We start from the raw sequence: 22,710 nt of genomic DNA, 5'->3' as shown, positions 1-22,710 counted from the left end.
TCCTGGCTTTCAGCAACGTTTCACATTCACTACAGAGCGCCAGGACCGCACGGCCTACCTGCATCCGCTCTGGACCGCTGGCCAGGGGTCTTCCCGAATGGGGTCTTCATTCATCTGTATTTAAGTGAGCAGCACAGCTGCTGGACTAGGGTGAAAATTGAATACTCTCCGATTTCAAACTTTTCAGAGAATCTCAATGTTCCTATTAATCCATCATCCAAGTGCCTCTTTTACAAGTTCAGCAGAAACATGTGGACTCATAAGGACTCTGTAAGACAGGGAAGTAACAGTTTGTTACTAAAACATCGCAAGACCAAAAGTACCCTCACTTACGATTTTAAACAGTGCTTTGCCCAGAAGCCACTAGCCGTAGTTCCTCAGACCTGGGCGCCAAGGGCAGCAGCGCCTCCCAGAGGCCGCGCAGAACACCACGCTGCATCCGCCTCCTTCACCCAACCCAGGGGGGCTGCCGCCAGCAGTCAAGGGCGGACAACGGGGTGTCTGTGAGGACAGACCCTGCATGGCCCATCTCCTCGACAGGACACGGGGGCCCAGCCCACAGGGGAGGAGGGGTACCAGCATGGGAACCAAGTTCAGGTCAGAACCTCGGCTGGGCATCGGTCAGCAGCCAGCAGCCAGAGCAAGAGAAAGGAACAGCGCCAGGTAAGAGTGAGGGGCCCTGTGCACTCCCAAGCTTCCAGAAACTGAGCAAAAGATCAGCGAAGCCGTTTACCCTTTCAGCCAAACCGGACTCCAGTTTCAGCCCATGCAGTAATACACAGGTGGAGACAGGGTCTCACAAAACATGAAAATGCTGCAAATCTCACTGAAGCCGAGGACTGCTCTGGGCTGGGTATACTCGGGTTTCATGCAACCACAGGTGTTAAGAAGTGAAGGCAGTGCTGAATTAATTTTCTTGAGACAAAAATGTAACAAAACAGAATGATTAAAAAGCTGTTGGGGAGAGAAGAATCCATTTAACCAATAAAAATTCTTAAGTATACAAAACTTTTTATTATTCAAGGAAGATAGACTTAAAAATGACCACATCTTAGAATTCATGTGTTCAGTGAGTATATCCCCCATTTGAGGCTCAGAAAGGAGGGGGCAGTACAGACCTCAGCCAGGAGCAGCGCGTCTTCTGGATACAGCTCTTCCCCCGCGAGGTCCCAGCGCTCTGCGGCATCACCGCCCGAGGCCTGAGGAGCCCACGACAAGGCTGACATGTGGCCGCCACCCACCTCCCACGTCCACGACAGCCACGTGAGTGGCGCTCCTGGCTCCTGCTCAGCGCCAGCGCCCCCAGCAACCCATCCATGGGACTCCCTTCCTTGCAGGGTCCTGCCTTCCAGAAAGCAGAACGCCACCAGGGTCCCCCCACGACATACAGCTCCACACCCTGCCGCCCACACAGCCACGCAGCCACAGCACGGCCTGACATCGTGGCCTCCAGCCGCCTGAGGACCCTGTGGCCGCGCTCCTCCTCGGCACCACCATTCTCCCCGTTCTTGGCTACAAGGCCTCTGCAAGTTGGCCCTCAGGTCTCCAGCACCCTCCTTTCCAGCCACCTGCTCCCCACCCCACCACGGACCTCCAGGGTCACAGTCCGCACCATCTCAGCACCGAGGACTACCACACCCCCAGACTCCTCGTTCCAAGTCCCGCTTCCCTCACACGGCCACTACCACCCACACTTTCCTGCTGCAACCGCTACCTCCCTCTGTGGCCGCACCACTGTGCCACGGTCCGTGGCCCTCCTCGAGGACTAACTGCCCTCCTAGCTGCTCTGACTCCTCGGACATCAACACAACAGCTACTCCTTTGCTGTTCTCCATTTCCTTACCCTTCCTTTTGTCCTGTCACCTTCATGGCAAAACCCTGACCCAGCTCCCTGCCTCGGTCCACAGCTTTCGCCATGAGGCAGGGTCAAGCTGTTCAGAGCCCGCCTCGAGCGAGCACGCCCAGCGGTCCACCCTCGGGCAGGCCCAGGGGACAGCCCCGCACACGAGAGGCCGGCCCACGCTCGTCACCGGGCGGACAGCGCCCTCCACGCTCCCCGCGCGCCCCGGCCCGAGCGTTCCCAGCAGCGCTCGACGCGAGAACACCCCGCGGTCCTGCTGCTCTGCACAGAGCGACCCTGAAGACTGAGGGACAGGTTACTCTGCACGAGAGCCAGAGTAACGGCCTCCCGAACTAAACACCAAGAACGCGGCCTCCAGGCGCTGCTTCCCGCTGCACACGTCAGGGCGGGTCGCTCGGTCACTCGGACAAACGGGTCACACCTGCTCTACTTGGACACAGCGCCAGGCCCACACAGAAGGAAGAGCTGCGGTGCGGGAAGGCGGCCCCATCTTCGGAATAATCCAGAAACTCGCTGTTCCAGATGCAGCTGATACTCCAACTGCCTAATCGCACCCTGACCCTGAGAGTCCAAAGAGGGGACGCCTCGGTGCTGACGGGCGCCTGGCGTTGCTCTTCCCGCAGCTGCCATGGAATGCTCTGGAAACTTCCCAGAACAAATCTCACTCTTTCCACAGGAAAGAGAAAAACTTAATTTGTTCCAAAAAAGGAAAAAAAAAAACAAAAACAAAAACAAAAACTTTTTAAACATACCTTTAAGTTACTCTATTAAGTGGCTTTCTGTCAACAAGACAAAGCAAAGATAATTTTTTTTTTTTTAATTTTAAATGCTGACATTGTAAAATCTTATTCCTAGGAGAATAGGGAAATACAAAAGCTTTTTTCAAGTAGTATAGAAAATGCTGTCATGGGCCATAAAAAGGCAGTCCTAGGTTTGGAGAGGCCAACGGATGTGGCCACAAGGTGAAAAGGGCCACACGTGCCAGCCCCCCGGGGCGCCATTGCTCACACAGCATTGCCAGAAACGCTGCCATCAGGCCTCTGGACCTCATCCCCAGTTTTCAGTGAGCACAGGTGACAGGGGAGCCACACGCAAGTGTCCACAAGGCTAACAGGCCCCACTCTGCGGACATCCATGTACGGCTCTGGCCGGAGACTACAGGAGCCCCGAGTGCGCTGTGCTGGGGGGAAGCTACACGACCCTCAAGACGAGCGGAGAAATTCAAACACTGTGGCCTTCCCACTGGCCCCTCACACACACTTGTGAAGCCGGGGCGGTACACCCAAATATGGTCCTTCTCAGGAAACACGGACACTTCTAGAGGCAGACTGCCAGAAGGCCTGCAAGTAAATCTCAAATGGTTCAGGAAAGAAAATGAAATACACACACGAAAACTGCGAACTACTAATTCTTAAATCTAAGTGAGGGCGTGCTCATGTTACCCTTGGAACTCTTGTTTCAATTCGAAGTTTTTCACAATAAAAAGTTGGGGAAGAAAAGATCCTGGATTTTCCTTTGCTGAATCCGTGTGCAGTGAACACCGCCGGCTGTCCGGGCTTGCAATTCCACGACACGATCTTTAAAATGTGCCATTAATTCAGTATTCCAACTTGATATTCTCCTCCATAATAATCTTTTTTTTTTTTTAAAGATTTTATTTATTTATTTGACAGAGAGAGATCACAAGTAGGCAGAGAGGCAGGCAGAGAGAGAGAGAGAGAGAGAAGGAGAAGCAGACTCCCTGCCAAGCAGAGAGCCTTGATCCCAGGACCCTGAGATCATGACCTGAGCTGAAGGCAGCAGCTTAACCCACTGAGCCACCCAGGCGCCCTCCTCCATAATAATCTTAAAGGGGACAAGATTCTCACAAACAGTGTCACACAAAAGCACTGTCTGAAAGCACACGCTGTGCGTCACACGCTGCACCCCATGCGGCTGCTCCAGGCCTCACGGCCACCAGGAGGCACATACAGGGACCACACCGCAGCACGAAAGCTACAGCAGCCTGCACAGCACAGGCAGACGGCAAGGAGCACTGAGACAATGTCCTACGCTAACCGCAAACTCGGAGATTGTGTCCGTAAAGGAAGAGAGCGCCACGGAACTCAATGCCGCTATATCCTATGTCAAGAAAGCATAAAAAATGAGTGCTTCCCCGTTTCAGATATAAAAGAAGTAAAAAACACAAAATAGAATTACATATCAAAGTATCTGCAGCCAGCTGTCATCATCACACAGTGCTATTTATAAAAAGGAAATAAAGCTCCAAAACTGTTCAAGCAAAGATGGCAAGTCCCAAGAGGTCTGGGCCCCCGGACGGTCACCAGAAAGTAGAGGAGAGCACTAACGGCCAAAACACATGCAGCACGAGCTGAAGCCGGGCTGCCCAGAGCGGTCTGAAGGCTGTTGTCACAGAGGACCCGGCACAGGTGGGAGGAGCGCGGATGGCCACGAATACAGGAAACCAGTACCCAGCGAAACTCTGAACAGGACCTAAATACTAGATATTAGAGTTGTAAGGAAATATTCTATTATATTATATAGGGAAATATTATAGTTATAAGGAAAAATATCCCTACTGTGAAAAGCGTCATACTCCCTGCATTTTACGGCAAGCTTTCAAGTGGCCCAACAAAAAACTGTCAGTGCAGCGAAGTATTAGTGAATGGCTCTCAGGGGAGGGCAGACGATAGAAAGCTAGCTCCACATTTTCTGTGCATAGAAAATTTCACTTAAAAAGTCTCAGGGGGGCGCCTGGGTGGCTCAGTGGTTGAGGCCTCTGCCTTCAGCTCAGGTCATGATCTCAGGGTCCTGGGATCGAGCCCCACATCAGACTCTCTGTTCAGCAGGGAGCCTGCTTCCTCCTCTCTCTCTGCCTGCTTGTGATCTGTCAAATAAATTAAAAAAAAAAAAAAAAAAAAATCAGGGGGGAAATAAATAAATAAATAGATAATGAATAAAGTCTCAGGGGGAGGGGCGCCTGGGTGGCTTAGTGGGTTAAGCCTCTACCTTTGGCTCGGGTCGGTCTCAGGCTCGGGTCATGGTCTCGGGGTCCTGGGATACAGTCCCACATCGGGCTCTCTGCTCAGCGGGGGGCCTGCTTCCTCCTCTCTCTCTGCCTGCCTCTCTCTCTGCCTACTTGTGATCTCTGTCTGTTAAATAAACAAATAAAATCTTAAAAATAATAATAATAATAATATGAAATTAAATGAAACGAAACAAAAAACAAAAGGTAAAATGTCTCAGGAAGGGGCGCCTGGGCAGTTCAGTGGGTTGAACTGTCTGACTCGGGTTCAGCTTAGGTCACCATCTCTGGGTCGTGTCTGGCTCTGAGCTGGGTTTGGAGCCTGCCTGGGATTCTCTTATATTCCCCCACCCAATGCCCCCACTCACCTGTGCGTGTGCACACACACTCTCTCTCTAAAATGAATAAATAAAATCTCATTTTTAAAAAAAGCCTGGGGTAAAAAAGAGCAGAGGGAGGAGAAAAGGCGAGACTGGACCTGTTGACAACACAGGTTTACTGTAGGTGCTCAAAGGTCTGTGACTTGTTTTCTAAGATGTGACTTTTTTAAATGGATTAAAAAAAAAAAAAAAAACCAGTAAATGGGGCACCTGGGTGGTTCAGTCAGTTAAACGTCTGCCTTTGGCTCATGTCAAGCCCCGCATCAGGCTCTCTGCTCAGTGGGGAGCCTGCTTCTCCCTCTGCCTGCCACTCCCCCTGCTTGTGCTCTGTCAAATAAAAAAATTAAAAAATTAAATATTTTTAAAAATTAAAAAATAAAAAAAAAATTTTAATTAAAAAGCAAGGGGCGCCTGGGTGGCTCAGAGGGCTAAAGCCTCTGCCTTCAGCTCAGGTCATGATCTCGGGGTCCTGGGATCGAGCCCCACATCAGGCTCTCTGCTCAGCATGGAGCCTGCTTCCCCCTCTCTCTCTGCCTGCCTCACTGCCTACTTGTGATCTCTGTCAAATAAATAAATAAAATCTTTAAAAATTTAAAAAGCCATCATTTAAGTATCTTAAAATATAAAATTTAAATGATACTTATATTAATATCAAGTTGCATTTAACATACTAATAAAGAAGCCAATGTACCATTAAATTTAGTTTGTTTTACAACCATTAAATATAACTGATTTCTACCCTGATCCCTTCTACTTTATGTACTGTATTCAGAAACACTACAAGAAGGCGTCCACAGGGTTCAGCAGACTGCCGAGAGGACCATAACCACTGGCCACAAGCAACTCTGAAACCTTTCCAGGCCACCTGCAGTCACCATGTAAAGAACACACACCTCCTGGGAGGGAGGGACTCATCATCACTGAGAACAGCCTCCTGAAAGCCAGAAAATCAAAATGAAATCTAAAAGAATACCCCAGGGGCGCCTGGGTGGCTCAGTGGGTTAAAGCCTCTGCCTTTGGCTCAGGTCATGATCCCAGAGTCCTGGAACTGAGCCCCGCATCGGGCTCTCTGCTCAGCGGGGAGCCTCCTTCCCCCTCTCTCTGCCTACTTGTGATCTCTGTCAAATAAATAAATAAAATCTTTAAAAAAAAAAAAAACAAGAACTATCAGAAACCAAGATTTCTTACAGAAATGGGACGCCTGGGTGGCTCAGTCTGTTAAATGCCTGCCTTCGGCTCAGGTCACAACCCCAGGATCCTGGGATCGAGTCCCACATCAGGCTCCTTGCTTGGCGGGGGGCCTGCTTCTTCCTCTGCCTGCTTGTGCACACTCTCTCTCTGACAAATAAATAAAATCTTTAAAAATAAAATAAAATTTAAGGAAAAAAAAAAGATTTCTTACAGAAATGGCTACCTCCAGGTCAGGTACAGCACACACAGGAGGAGCCAGGAAGACATCCCCAGAAGGATGTCAGAAAGATAGGGGGTTCTCTTAACCATTTTCTTAAGTTCCGTACATGAATGAAAACTTCCATGACAAGATCTTGAACACACACACTTAGAAGGCATCGAAGGACATAATGGGAGCACTCACAGGGGCAGGATTCAGGGAGGTAAACCCCACGTCACGGAGAGCAAGGGGTGGCTGAAAGGCTGACGGCTCTGCTAGGAGCTGAGGACCAGAGCCCCAGGGCTCTCGGGGAGCATCAGAGCAAGGAGAGGGCTGTGAACCCAGGCTGCTGTATCCCTAACTCGGAGCTGCCCACTCCCTCAGACGCCTGGCCCAAGCAAGCATAAATGCTCCCCAGGAATACCATCCCAGACTCTGCATTATTTCAAACAATTTTAAAAACGTAATCTACCGCATGAGCACACATGTGCACACACACAAACTGGCCTACAGAGACAAAAATTCACAGAAACAACAAGTAAGAATGGAAAAAGCAGGCCAGAGTTGCTAGGTATTTGCAGTTGCAAAACCATACTCTAATGTATGCTGGGGGAAGAAATATATAGAAATATAAATTAGTAAACGAAAAATAAAACCGCTGTGAGCGTCATACTCCAAAGGATAAGACCTACTGGAGAAACTGGTAGAAACTTTCGTTAAAATCAAGGTCGACAAAAAGCCTTGATGCTTCCCTGAGCAGACAGAACCAGTTCAGTCATGCAGGCAAAACTCATTCAGCTCATTGTCTGAGACCGACTTAACCTGGGTCGGCCCTCCCTTGTGCCTCTGGAAATGCAAGCAGAAGCTGGGCTGCTTCCCAAGGCTGGTGTGAGGCAACCACTGACCAGCTCCCAATCCCACTTAAGAACACTAGCACCACGACCAAACCTGGGAAGATGACACAGTCACCGACGTCTCCCAGAGGAGCTGCTTTATGACCCCGCACCGCTGAGCCTCTCTCCATGCTGAGTCGAGCGCTCCCAGTTTGCAAACTGGTTTCCGAGTGTGCGCGCGATAAACTTTTGCAGACTGTTACTTCACTGACCCACTGGTCTTACTTTGGCTATTTTGAGCCTTTGACACTTCACAGTGTCAAGCAACAGTGGAATGCAAACAAGACTCCAGTGACTCTGGGGCCAGAGAAAACAGGTGCTGGTGCCCTCAGAGCCCACTGAGCTCTCCCACTGAGCTTTCTCCCCAAACCTGAAATTTTAAGGTAAGTCTCTCTGGGTTCTGAGCCCTCCAACCTTCTTGTGCACACTGGCTTTCTGTCCCTGCTTTGCTCTCTAGTTTCCCTTTGTTGAAACTTCTGGTAAGTCACCCATCCTGTTCAAAGGGGGAGACACAGGGTTCCCAGTGATTTGGAACAGCTGTTAGAAACTAAGGCCCTCAGAGTTAAGGTGTTTCAGGGAATCCAAAGGCGAAGAGGTCCTGGGACCAGGCTCTTGTGCCTTTCTCCAAGAAGAGGTTAACTTCTGGATAACCAGAAACTGTAATGGCCGTTGTGGGCGGGGGGGGGGGGGGCTTTCTTTAGCTCAGCCCACGATAAGGGGCACCTGGAGAAGAGGATCCCCAACCTCTCATAGACCACAATGGAGTGCAGAAGCTTCCAAAACACAAAAATGACTTCAAAAACAGCTCTAAAAGGATCCTTACAGAATGCAAATTAAAAAATTTTCAGTAAAATCTTTGGCCACCTGAGAAAGAAACCTTAACGTACTCCATGTGCCAAGAACCCTATTAGGAGCCAACTACTCTTGAGTTTTGTATCTGAGACATGACTAAAATTTTTTGAAACAGAAGCTGTAAGATCTCCGTGTCTATCTTCAGGTCTGTGATGCCTACGTCCGTGCTGCAGATGTGATTACCTCCTCTGACCACTATTGCCAGAATTAATTTTAAAGGCTCTATTCAACTGGCTTAAAGAAAATCAGACATTTATATAAATTAAGTACACTCTCTGAAACACTGTACTAATCCAAACATTCTTCAAGTTCATTTAATCTGGGAAAATCTCTAATAAAAGCTAGTTTAAGTTTCTTGGTCTAACAAAAACAGGCATGTCTTCAGAGTTCCCAATAATGAACATGATGTAAACAGGAAACTCTCCTACCCAGGTTTACAGATGGAGTAAGCTCATAGTGTCTCTAGGTTATAGAATGTATCAACAAGAAAACAGTTAAGATGATGGTTAATTATTTAATGTCTAATCCAAGCCTCCTTGTTAGAAATAGGCCATTTAAATAAATATAAATAAGAACAAAGTTTCTACTGTTAAACTAACCGATGTTCACTGACTATTTAAATCATTTCCACATTAGATAAACATTAAAGGCTAAGCCTGCTTATCTAATTCCTGACTTTTTAATTTTTACAGGGAAAAAATATTTGACTGTTAATAAATGTGTTTTATGTCAGACTGAAATTTTTTTAATTTATTTATTTGATATTGAAAGAGAGAGAGAATGCCCAAACAGGGGGAGGGGCAGAGGGAGAAGCAGGTCCCCCGCTGAGCAAGGAGCCTCATGTGGGGCTTGATCCCAAGACCCTGAGATCACGACCTGAGCTGAAGGGAGATGTTTAACCAACTGTGCCATCCAAACCCCCCCAAAAAAATTTTATATGAAGCAGAATACACTAGGAATTTTATTTTTTTAAAGATTTTATTTATTTATTGGACAGAGATCACAAGTAGGCAGAGAGGCAGGCAGAGAGAGAGGAGGAAGCAGGCTCCCTGCTGAGCAGAGAGCCTGATGCGGGACTCGAACCCAGGACCCTGGGACCATGACCCGAGCCAAAGGCAGAAGCTTTAACCGACTGAGCCACCCAGGCGCGCCCCTACACTAGGAATTTTAGAACAAACGTATCAGTCTGCTAATCTACTAGAGGATGCTAACATATGACAGACTGCTCACAACGCCCGCCTCCTGGTTTTCCCTGAAAAGCAAAGTTAAGATCTGTTAAAAGCTGGAAAAGGGGAGTGAAAAGTGCACCAGAGAAAGCATGAGAACACTAGAGCAGCGGCACAAATTAACTCCACACAACCATGCGCAGACAAGGCCCGAGGCAGCCGGGCTCCCTAGAGCTCCCTACCACTGCAAACTACTTCACTCTTCTCAAGCTGTGTTTACAGACCCTTAATGAGTTGTGATAAACACTTATTTAAATAGGAAATATAGGTGCACCTGGGTGGCTCAGTCAGTTGACCACCCAACTCTTGGTTTCAGCTCAGGTTATGAACTCAAGGTCCTGGGATCAAGCCCCGGGTCGGGTTCCACACTCACCGCCGAGTCAGCTTGAGACTCCTTCTCCCTCCATCTCTCCTCCCCTCTGCCCTCCCCACACTCACACACGCTCTAAGATCTTTTAAAAAGTAAACAGGAAATACTCACATTATTTGTAGCTACCTATATACATAAATGGATAATACCTATATTCAATGTGTCCATAACTTACAAAGAATTTATTATGCATTTATCTATGGAGAAATAAAAGAATTTCAAATATGCCAAGAGTGCATGCACAGCATACACTGAAAACAGGAAATACATGTCAGTTGATTAGGCTTTTATTTTAGTTACTTACAAGGTTATATAAATATTTGTGGTATGTGCTGGGCCAAAATATACATTGTATTTTTTGCTGTGGAATGATCCCACATGTTTGAAAGCCACTGCTTTGATACCAGAGTATACTGAGCAACAAAAGGTCTAGGAGCCAGCTGGAAACACCAATACAAAACCAGCTCTCTGTCCGTCCTGCACACACACAGCGACAGCCCCAGGCCACGCCGGGCGCACTCTCCAACAGGTCTCTCTGTCCGTCCTGCACACACACAGCGACAGCCCCAGGCCACGCCGGGCGCACTCTCCAACAGGCTCACAGGTTCTCACATTGTTTTCCGTTTTGCAGGCAGGCAACAATCTGTACTTAAAAGAACTCCTATTTCTTGTAACTACAATTCAGTCTTGAACAACACTGGGGCTGGGACTGCCAGCACTGTCAAGAAATCCACATAGAACTTGTGACTCCCCAACACCTTAACCAGTAATTGCTACTGTTGACTGGAAGCCCTGCCTATCATGAAAAGAGTTGGTTAATACATTCTGTATGTTACAGGTATCATATGCTATATTCTCACAATCAAGTAGGCCAGGGCGAAAAGCCCTTAAGAAAATATATTTTTATAGTATTGTCCTGTATTATTTACTGAAAAACGCCTGCCCATGAGGGGGCCCGTGCAGTCCATAGTCCTTGTTTAGGGGCCAATTAGTTCCGGCAAAGCCGGAACTTTGCACGGCTGGGAGTGCCAGGGCAGCTCACTGGTAGTCACGGCTCGGCTGTCAGTTTAGAGGCTGCTGACCCGCCTTCCTCATCTTGGTTCTCCCTCTGCTGAGGGAGACAGTCCTCACCTGTCTTGTTCCCACCTGTCCTATCACGCCCACTCCAGCAGAGCCAAGTCAGAAGCCTCCAGACCTTCTCATACTGTCCTCGCCAAAAGGCACTTGGCTCATGTAAACTATGTACCAGGAATGTACACTCATTCCGTGTAATGCACAAACACTACTGCTATCCTCGAACAGGGAACCCGTGATTACTCTCTAACAACTGCCTTGCCGATTTATTTTCTAGGTAGAGTCTTAAGTTTCATAAATTGTGAGCATCTCAAAGGATAAGGTTGCAACTGTCAGCAGAAAGTATTTATCTGTTTACTTATCTTTGTGATTTTCATTCCTTAACCTCTTTACCTGCTCCCCCATCTGCCTGCGCCCGCCCCTCTGGTGACCAGCACTGTGTTCTCTGTGCTGAGAGTCTGTTTCTCGGTTTGCGTGTGCGTTTACGTGTCTTTTTCCCCTTTGCTCGTTTAACTTCTACATATTAGTGAATTTGTATGGTGTTTATCTTTCTCTAACTAATTTCACTTAGCATAATACCCTCTAGCTCTATCCACATCACTGCAATGGGAAGATTTCATTCTTTTATGAATGACTGACATTCCACAGTCTGTATACACCACACCTCCTTTTTCATGCACCTACTGATAAACGCTTGGGCTGCTGCCATCAGCTGGCTACTGCTGATAATGCTGCCTTAAACACTGCGGTGCATGGCCCCCTTTGGATTAGTACTTCTGTATTCTTCAGGTAAATACCCCATAGTGCTACTGGCTGGAGCGTAAGACAGTTCTGTTTTTGAGGAACCTCCATGCTGTTCTCTAGAGTAGCTGAACCAGCTTGCACTCCCACCAACAGTGAGAGAGGATGCCCCTTTCTTCACATCCTCACCAACACTTCCTGTTGCCTGTGTTTCTTATTTTAATCATTCTGACTGGTGTGAGGAGACACTTCATTGTAGTTCTGACTGCATGTCCTTGATGAGGAGTGATACTGGGCATCTTTTCATGTCTGTAGAACACACGGATGTCTTCTTAGGGGAAATGTGGTTCTTGTCTTCTGACCAATTTTTAATTGGATTATTTGTTACTTTGGTTACTTTCTATCAGTGCTTTACGTATTTTAGATACTAACCCTTTACTAGATGTGTCATTTGCAAACATCTTCTCCCACTCTGTAGGCTGCGGTCTTCTTGACGGTCTCCTTTACTGTGCAGAAGCTCCTTATGTTGATGGAGTTTACTTCTCTTTTGTTTCCATTGCCTCCAGAACTCATCCAGAAAAGGGCTAAGGCTTATGTCACAGAGATCACTGCCTACATTCTCTTCAAAGATTTTTGTGGTTTCAGATCTCACCTTCGGGTCTCTCATCCATTCTGAGTTTATCTATATGGTGAAAGAAAGTGATCTCGTTTTATTCTTTTCTATGTTGCTGTCCACTTGACCAAACATCATTTGTTGAGAAGACTTCTTCCCACTGTATATTCATTCCTCTTATGTCAAAATGTAATTGACCAGGGTTAGGCCTCTGCCTTCAGCCCAGGTCATGATCCTGGAGTCCTGGGATGAGCCCCACATCAGGCTCTCTGCTCAGCAGGGAGCCTGCTTCCCACCCCCCCACCCCACCTGCCTCTCTGCCTACTTGTGATCTCTCCCTCTGTCAAATAAATAAAACCTTTTAAAAAAATTACTTGACCATATAATCGTAGATTTCTAGGTTTTCTGTTCTATTCCATTGATCTATGCATCTACTTTTCTATCGGTATCCTACGACTTTAATTACTATCACTTTGTAACATAACTTGAAATCTGGAATTATAGAGTTCCAGATTTCTCTTTTTCAAGATTGCTTTGGCTATTTGAGGTCGTCTGTGGTTCCACACAAATTTTAGGATTGTAAGCTCTAGTTCTGTGAAAAACGTTGTTGGTATTTTGATAGAGAATACACTGAACTGACAGAATCCTTTGGGTACTATAGACATTTTCAAAATACTTGTTCTTCCAATTCATGAGTAAGGATGAACACTTTCCGTTTCTTTTTGGTGTCAACTTTCATTTCTTTCACCAAAGTTTTATACTTTTTTGAGTAAAGATCTTTCACTTCTTAGATCAAGTCTATTCCCATTTTATTGGTTTTGATGCAAATATAAATGGGATTGTTTTCTTAATTTCACTTTCCTCTGCTTCACTATTGTTGTACAGAAATACAACAGCTTTCTGTACATTGATTTTATATCCTGTGACTTCACTGAACTCATTTATCAGTTCCAGTATTTTCAGTGGAGTCTCACAGTTTCCTTTATACAGTGTCATACATAGATAATCACATAGATAGATATTTACAGTCACCTACAAATAGTGAGAGTTTTACTTCTTCCTCTCCAACCTTTTCTTTCTCTGTATAAAACTGCTATGGTTAGTACATCCAGTACTATGGCGAATACAGTGTTGAGAGGAGACATCCTTGTCTTTTTCCTGACCTTAGGGGAAAGGCTCTCAGTTTTTCCCCATTAAGTATGATGTTCAATAAGGGCTTTTCTCATACAGGCCTTTATTTTGTTGAGGTATGTTCCCTGCTCTGCTTTGTTGAGGAATTTTATCATGAATGGATGTTGTACTTTGTCAAATGCTTTTTCTGCATCTATTGAAAATATTTTTATTCTCTCTTACCAATGTGATATATCACAATGACTGCTTTGTGCATAATAAACCACCCTTGCAACCCAGGAATAAATCTCACTTGATTATGGGGAATAATTCTTTAACATATTGCTGGGATACAAGTTTTGTTGTTTGTCTTTCGGGTTTGTTTGGTTTTTTTTTTTAGATTTATTTTTGCCAGAGAGGGAGGAGAGAAAGGGTGAGCATGAGCAGGGGGGCAGGGCAGAGGGAGAAGCAGATTCTTCACGGACCAGGGAGCCCAAGGTGGGACTCAATCCCAGGATCCCAGCCTCATGACCTGAGCAGACACTTAATCAACTGAGCCATCCAGGCGCCCAGTTTGCTACTGTTTATTTGAGAATTTCTGCATCTTTATTCATGAGAGACTACATTCATGTAGGTCCCCCCCCCTTGTCTTTAACCAGTTCTACTATCAGGGTGATAGTGGCTACATAAAATTTGGAGGTTTTCTTTTTTTTTTAATAGTTTGAGAATAGGTATTAATTCTTCTTTACAAGTTTGGTAGAACTGACCTGTGAAACTCTCTTGTCCTAGACTTTTGTCTGTTGGGAGATTTTTTATTACCGACTCGATCTCCTTGCTGGTAATCAGTCTGTTCAAATTTTCAGTTTCTTCCTATTTCAATTTTCTTAAGTTACAGGTTTCTAGGAATTTCTACTCATCTCTTCTAAGCTGTCCAATTTGTTGGTATTTGATTTTTCATAATATTGTTACAACTATTTGTATTTTTGTGGTGTTGACTGCTACATCTCCTCTCCACTAGGGATTTTTAGTTGGGTCTGGCTTTTTTTTCTTTTTTTAAGATTTTCTTTATTCATTTGAGAAAGAGAGAGAGTGAGAGAGAGCATGAGAGGGGAGAAGGTGACTCCCCATGGAGCTGGGAGCCTGATACGGGACTCAATCCTGGGACTCCAAGATCATGACCTGAGACGAACGCAGTCGCTCAACCAACTGAGCCACCCAGGCACCCGACTCTTCTTTTTTTAATGAACCTTGCTAGGTTTATCAATTTTGCTGACTATTCCAAAGAACCAGCCGCTGGTTTCACAGACCTGTCCTACTGGTTTTTTTTAGTTTCTATTTATCATTTATTTCTGCTCGAATCATTATTTCCTTCCACTTGCTAGATTTGGGTTTTGTTCTTTTTCTAGTCCCTTTATGTATAAGGTTAGATTGTTTGAGATTCTTCTTGCTTCTTGAGGTAGGCCTGTATTGTTATACACTTCCCTCTTAGAACCACTTTTGCTACATCCCAAAGATTTTGGAACACTGTCTTTACACATTCATTTCTTTCCATGTAATTTGTTCTTTTTGATTTCTTGGTTGACCCATTGTTTAGTAGCAGGTTGTCTGACCTCGATGTAATTGTGTTCTTTCCATATTTTTTCTTGTGGGTGATTAGTTCTAGTTTCATAGCATTGTGGTCAGAAAAGATGCATGGTATGACTTCAATTTGAATTTGAGACTTGTTTTGTGGCAGAGTGTGCCATCTATTCTAAAGAACATTCCATGTTGCACTTGAAGACAAAGTGTATTCTGCTTTCTTTGGATGGAATGTTCTAAATATGTCTACAAAATTCATCTGGTCCAGTGTGTCATTCAAAGCTACTGTTTTATTTGGAATGATCTGTCCATTAATGTAAGCAGGGTGCTAAAGTCCCCTACTATTATTGTATTACTATCAATTAGTTACTTTACATGTTATTAACTTTTATTTATTTTGGTGCTTTCATGTTGGGTGCATAAATATTTACAGTTGTTATAGCCTCTTGCTGAGTTGTCCTCTTTATTACTGTGTAGGGTCCCTCTTTATCTCTTATTACAGTCTTTATTTTAAAGTTTATTTGGTCAGGGGCACCTGGGTGGCTCAGTGGGTTAAAGCCTCTGCCTTCGGCTCAGGTCATGATCTCAGGGTCCTGGGATGGAGCCCCACATTGGGCTCTGCTCAGCGGGGAGCCTACTTCCTCCTCTCTCTCTGCCTGCCTGATCTCAGCCTACTTGTAATCTCTGCCTGTCAAATAAATAAATAAATAAAATCTTAAAAAAAAAAAAAAAATAAAGTTTATTTGGTCAGATACCAGTAATGCTACCTGGCTTTTTTTTTTTTTACATCTACCTGCATGAGAAATGTTCCTCCATCCTCTCACTTTCAATCTGCAGGTGTCCTTCGGTCTGAAACAAGTCTCTTGTAGGCAGCATGCGTAGATGGGTTTATTCTTTTTTTATTCTACTCTGTCACCCTGTGTCTTTTGATTAAACATTTAGTCCACTTACACTTACATTCACTAATGATATGTATTTTTCGACTTCTTTAACTTACTTTGTGGTTCCTTCTGTAGATTTTCTCTCATCTTTTCTTCTCTTGCTCTCATGGACTGCTGGCTTTCTTTAGTAATACACTTGGATTCTTTTTTTTTTTTTTAATATTTTATTTATTTATTTGACAGAGAGATCACAAGGAGGCAGAGAGGCAGGCAGAGAGAGAGAGAGGAGGAAGCAGGCTCCCGGCTGAGCAGAGAGCCCGATGCGGGGCTCGATCCCAGGACCCTGAGACCATGACCCGAGCCGAAGGCAGAGGCTTTAACCCACTGAGCCACCCAGGCGCCCCTACACTTGGATTCTTATCTCTTTAATCTTCACTTATCTATGTTTTAGATAGGTTTTAGATCTGTGGTTACCACTACATTTCTAAGTCACATCTACATATAGCAGTCTATATTAATTTGATGGTCACGTAAGTTTAAACCCATTCTTGACTCCTGTCCCACCATTTTAAATATACAGTGTCATATTTTACATCCTTTTTATTTTACAGATCTTTTTATTTTTATAAAAATACTCATTTTTACTGTTTTTGGTTTTTTCTTCTTTTCATAGTCTCCCTCATCTCTCCTTTCCACTCAGTCCCCTCTGGTTATGTCTTTTTTTTTTTTTTTAAGATTTTATTTATTTATTTGACAGAGAGAGATCACAGAAGACAGAGAGGCAGGCAGAGAGAGAGGAGGAAGCAGGCTCCCCGCCGAGCAGAGAGCCGGATGCGGGACTCGATCCCAGGACCCTGAGATCATGACCTGAGCCGAAGGCAGCGGCTTAACCCACTGAGCCACCCAGGCGCCCCCCTCTGGTTATGTCTTGCAGGGCTGGCTCAGTGGTCATGAACTCCTTCAGTTTTTGTCTGAGAAACTCCCTCTCCTACTCTGGATGACAGTCTTGCTGGATAGAACAATCCTGGCTGCAAATGTTTCTCTTTCAGCACTTGACTGTAACACGCCAGTTCCCTTCTAGCTTGCAAACTATTTTAAGATTTTATTTATTTATTTGACAAAGACACAGCAAGAAAGAAAACACAAGCAGAGGGAATGGGAGAGGGAAAAGCAGGCTTCCTGCCAGAGAGCCCAATGCGGGACTCGATCCCAGGACCCCGGGATCATGACCTGAGCCAAAGGCAGATGCTAAACAACTGAGCCACCCGGGAGTCCCACTTGCAAAAATTTTCTGCTGAAAAATCTACTTTATGCCTTATGCAGTTTCCTTGTACATAGCTATCACCTTCTACCGCTTTTAAATGTTTTTCTTTATTGCTACTTTTTGCCACTATGCGTCTTGGGGTGCACTTCCTCGCTTTCAGTTCTCCAGGGGATCTCTGTACCTCCTGCATCTAGATAGTTTCCTTCCCCAGATTCACTAAGTTATTGGATATTATTTCTTCAAATATATTTTCTGCCCCCTTACCTATTTCTTCTGTGACCCCAAAATGCAAATGTCATTACCCTGATGCAGTCACAAAGTTCCCAAAGACTATCCTCAATCCGCGTAACTTCCTCTGCTCTCCTTTGTTCAGCATGGCTAGTTTCCTTTACTCGGTCTTCCAGGTCATTAATTTCTTCCTCCCCTTCACCTAGCCTATTTATTCCACCAGATGTATTTTTAATTTCATTTATTTCGTTCTTGATCTGACTAGTTCTTTTTCTATGTGTCAAAAGTATCACTGATGTCCTCCACTCTTTTCTCAAGTCTGGCGACTATATGATCATTCCTGTAAACTCCCTACCAAGTGTATTACTTCTACCCACTTCACTTGGGTCTCTTGCTGTGGTTCGATCCTGTTCCTTCATCTGAGAGGAGTTTCTCGATCTCATTTTGCCTGATCTTCTATGTCTATTTTTGTGTCTTAAGAAAGTCACTTACTTCTCTTTTTGATAAAAGCCTCGTGAATTAGTCCATAGAGGCCTGCAGTCCAGTGTCCCATTCCTCAGGTCCTGGCACTTCAAGGAGTGTCTCCTATGTGTGTTGTGTGTGCTCTGCTATTAAGTCTCGGGAGCTTTATTCCCTCAGTCCAGTCATCTGCAGTGGCACTCTCTGCCTATTTTTTGCAGTGTTTGGTCCCCAGCAGAGTAGGGTGCATTTTAACATGAGTGTGGTGGTGACATCTGCACCCAAACCGACATCCTGCACAATGTGCGGGTCAGGAGATATGGTGTCGGCAGGGTCTGTCTGACTGAAGGGAGCACGACTGGGAAGGGCAGAGCCACCAAAGTGGGGTGGGAGGGCAGGTTCCAGAGGAGGGTATGGAGTGCAGGTGTAAGCAAGTTAGCTAGGAGTGTCAGCGCCACACTGGTTCCCAAAGGTTGCCTTTTTATCATGCTGGCAGAAGCAGAGGAATGATGCCAGCTCCTTTGTTCTGGGGTGGGGGTAGGTTCCCCTCCCTAAGATCAGTCTCAGTGAGCCATACTTCAAGATGAGCAACTCACTCTCCCAGCTGCCACCAGTGTTCTTGAAACTGCTGGTTCTCTGCTGCATCCAATCAGCTGCCGCGGGTCATGCCAGCTCTTTAAGGGCGGGGGTGCAAGTTACTCATGTCCTTTCCCGGGTTCTAAGCTGAGCCTGCGGATTTTTAAGATTCCAGGCCTTAAGTCCTGCTGATTACAAAAACTCACAAATTCAGGCTCTCCTGCTTTCAAAGGCAAACATTACAAGGATTCATCCTCCCTGTATTTCTAGTGTCCTTGGTATGAAAGTCTGTTTACTGCCTTCTCCTACCACGCTCCCTTCCACCTCCAACGGCCACAGACCACATCTTCACCCTTCCCGCCTCTCTGATGGGGGCATTTGCACAACCTTTAGTTGTGGAGTTTGTTCTGCCAGTCTTCAGGCCATTTTCTCAGTTACTCAGGCTTTAGTGTTATCTAGTTGTATCCATGGGACAAGGGAGCTTAAGGCCCTCCTACTCTGCCATCCTGCCAGCAAACCAACAAAAAGTATTTTGTTTTACACAAATATGTACTACTAGAAATAATGATGAAAGAAAACATATACAAGAAGCAGGAGGTACAGTTTCTGTTAAAAAAGAGATGTGAGGAATGGAGATGCATTTCTGTTGAAGGAAAGAAAGAATTTCATCCTTAAGTAAAATAATTATCCTAGAATAAACAAGGAAAAAAGGAAAAAAAGAACTAAATAGGTATAGAAAAAGTTGTAGAAGGTTTGTGGAAAAAGGAATCTTTTATTTATTTATTTGACAGACAAAGATCACAAGCAGGCAGAGAGGCAGGCAGAGAGAGAGAGGAGGAAGCAGACTCCCGTTGAGCAGAGAGCCCGATGCGGGGCCCGATTCCAGGACTCTGGGATCATGACCTGAGCCAAAGGCAGAGGCTTTAACCCACTGAGCCACCCGGGCGCCCCTGGAAAAAGGAATCTTAAAAAAGATATTTTGTGGGCGCCCAGATGGCTCAGTGGGTTAAGCCGCTGCCAGGTCATGATCTCAGGGTCCTGGGATCGAGCCCCACATCGGGCTCTCTGCTCAGCAGGGAGCCTGCTTCCCTTCCTCTCTCTCTGCCTGCCTCTCCGACTACTTGTGATCTCTGTCAAATAAATAAATAAAATCTTAAAAAAAAAAAAAAAAAGATGTTTTGTGTGTGGTCAAGCTAAGATCAGGATGAACTTATTTAAGTTAAAAGAAAAAAAAATAATTTTAATTTCAAAAATACCCTGGTACAAGATTAGAATTTGGCTTTCTGTTAAATGGACAAGCTTCTTTTCAAATTACCTGTCTGCTCTTAATAAGAAATTATAAACAAAGATTTTTCTACACCTTTAATATAGTAACTTACAAGAATAATTTCCTGTGTCCCACATTGTCTTTAACAGGTCTTTGACTTCTTAGTAAAGTCAGTCTTCTCTACTGAAAGAGCTAAATTTTGTGCAGGTTTTTTTTACATGTTCTTACCACAGAAATCTTTTCACTTTGGTTGAACAGATAACAAAGTATCGCTTCACAAAAAAAACTACAGTCCTATCTGATCAAACGTTCTAAAGCTTTTGACTTCTTTTTTTAAAGGGGGCAATGGCAGGCAGAGGTAGAGGGAGAACCCTTGGGACCATGACTGAGCCAAACACAGATGCTTACCCGACTGAGCCACCCAGACGTTTTTTTTTTCCTTTCTTTAAAAAAAAAAAAAAGAGGGGTGCCTGGGTGGCTCAGTGGGTTGGGCCGCTGCCTTCGGCTCAGGTCATGATCTCAGGGTCCTGGGATCGAGTCCCGCATCGGGCTCTCTGCTTGGCAGGGAGCCTGCTTCCCTCTCTCTCTCTCTGCCTGCCTATCCATCTACTTGTGATTTCTCTGTCAAATAAATAAATAAAATCTTAAAAAAAAAAAAAGACATTAACAATGTAATCTTTTGCTGGTGGAGGGTCTTGCCTCAGTGTTGATGGCTATTAATCCATCAGAGTGTTGGTGGCTGAAGGCTGGGTGACTGTCGTCATTTCTGAAAATAAGATGACCATCGAGTCTGTCACATGGATTGATTCATCTTTCGGGAAAAATTTCTCTGTAGCATGTGATGCTGTATAGTAGCATTTTACTCACAGAACTTCAAAACTGGAGTCCATACTCTCCAACCCTGCTGCTGTGTTACAGCTACGTTCATGTGATATTCTAAATCCTCTGCTGTCATTTCCACAGTCTTCACGGCATCTTCACCGGGTGTAGATTCCATCTCAAGAAACCACCTTTCTTTGTTCATCAGTAAGAAGCAAGTCCTCGTCTGTTCAAGGTTGATCACGGGATTCTAACAGTTCAGTCCCGTCTTCAGGCCGCACTTTCCGATCCTGCTTCTCCTGCTGTTCCCCCACATCTGCAGTGACTTCCTCCACCGCAGTCTTGAATCCCTCAAAGCCACCCATGAGGGCTGGAATCAACTTCTTCCAAATTCCTGTTGACGCCGACATTGTGGCCATGATCACAAATGTAGTTTACGGCATCAAGAAGAATGAATCCTTTCCAGAAGTTTTCAACTGACTTTGCCCAGACCCATCAGGGGCATCACTACCTATGGCAGCTATAACCTTACAAAAGGTATTTCTTCAGTAACACTTCAAAGTCAAAATGACTCCTTAATCCATGGGCTGCAGGACGGATGCTGTGTTACCAGCATGAAGACAGTGATCTCACTGCACATCTCCATCAGAACTTGTGGGTGACCTGGTGCGCAGTCAACAAGCAGTCATTTGTTTTTTGAAAGGAGACTTTTCCCCCTGACAGTAGGTCTTAACAGTAGACTTAATATACTCCACAGACCATGCTGTACACAGACGTGCTATCTCCAAGCTTTGTTGTTCCATTTCTAGAGCACAAAAAGAGTAGATTTAGCATACTACGTAAGACCCCTAAGATTTTCAGAATGGTGAATGACCACCGGCTTCAGCAGCCGCACTAGCCCCTAGCAAAACAGTCAGTGTCCTCTGAAGCTTCGAAGCCATGCACCAGACTTCTCTCCTGCAAGCGAGAAGTCCTAGATAACACCTACTTCCAGGCTGGTTCGTTACACTAAAAATGCTGTTGAATGGAGGCGCCGGCACTGGTTCTCTCAGCCAGACCTTCAGGGTCACCTGCTGCAGCAGCTGCGTCGCTACCTCCTCCTGCGTTGCCTTGCCCTCCCATGTCCGAGCAACAGCTTCTTTCCTGAGCCGCACGAACCCACCTCTGCCAGCGTCAAACTTCTCTTCTGCAGCTTCCTTTCCCCGTCCAGCCTTCTCAGAACTGAAGAGTCAGGGCCTGTCTCTGGGTGACACTCTGGCTGCACGGAGTGCTGCAGCGGCTCTGACCATCTATCCAAAGCCAACTTGCTCCACATCAGCGGTCAAGCTGCTTCACTTCCCCATCGCCGTGTGCTCCCTGGAGCAGCACTCGGAATTTCCTTGAGAAACTTTCTCTGCAGTCACAGCTTGGTTAACTGGTGCAAGAGGCCTCAATCTCAGCCCATTTCAGCTTTTAACACGCCTTCCTCACTAAGCTCAATCATTTCTAGCTTCAGATTGAAAGCTGAGAGCCATGTGGCTCTTCCTTCCAGCTGAACATGCAGAGATTACTACAGGGTGATTAGTTAGCCTATTTTCAATATTGTTGTGTCTCAGGGGATGGCAAGAGACGGGGGAATAGCCAGACAGTGGAACAGTCAGAACATACAAAACATTTTATCGATGAAGTTGACTGCCTTATTTGGTCATGGTCTGTAGTGCCCCAAAACAATTACAAGAGCAAAATCAAAGATCAATGGTCAAAGATCACCACAGCAAGTACCACATTAGTGAAGACATATGAACTATTGTGAGGATTATCAAAATGTGACACAGAGACACAAAGTAAGGAAATACTGCTTAAAAAATGGCACCAGGGCACCGAGCTGTCTCAATAAGAACATGCAACGCCAGACCTGGGGTTGTGGGCTCGGGCCTCACAATGGGTACAGAAAATACTTTTTATTTTTCCTTTAAAGATTTTATTTATTTATTTGACAGACAGAGATCACAAGTAGGCAGAGACAGAGGCAGAGAGAAAGAGAGGAGGAAGCAGGCTCCCCGCTGAGCAGAGAGCCCGATGTGGGGCTGGATCCCAGGACCCTGAGATCATGACCTGAGCCGA

The 22,710-nt window shown here is 45.5% G+C and overlaps 1 protein-coding gene across 7 annotated transcripts in view; it reads right to left on the bottom strand.

Annotated features, from left to right (window-relative positions):
* SPIN1 (spindlin 1) overlaps window positions 1-22,710 on the bottom strand; it is a 78,499-nt gene that overhangs the window by 38,137 nt on the left and 17,652 nt on the right. For 3 of the 7 annotated variants that reach the window (XM_059142996.1, XM_059142995.1, XM_059143001.1), the window contains exons 2-3: window positions 734-915; window positions 59-268 (exon numbers count right to left, since the gene is read on the bottom strand). The exons of 1 other annotated variant lie outside the window; for it this stretch is intronic. In XM_059142996.1, the coding sequence (XP_058998979.1) occupies window positions 59-110 (52 nt within the window). In that variant the 5' untranslated portion in view covers window positions 111-268; window positions 734-915. Of the gene's footprint in view, window positions 1-58; window positions 269-733; window positions 916-1,118; window positions 1,255-12,244; window positions 12,495-22,710 lie in introns of those variants that run through there. 3 more of the 7 variants (XM_059142998.1, XM_059142999.1, XM_059142997.1) reach the window with 3 other exon arrangements.

Source organism: Mustela lutreola, chromosome 12 (assembly GCF_030435805.1).
Source record: "Mustela lutreola isolate mMusLut2 chromosome 12, mMusLut2.pri, whole genome shotgun sequence".
NCBI classification, from domain to species: Eukaryota; Metazoa; Chordata; class Mammalia; order Carnivora; family Mustelidae; genus Mustela; species Mustela lutreola.
This window is presented reverse-complemented; position numbering and strand designations above follow the sequence as displayed.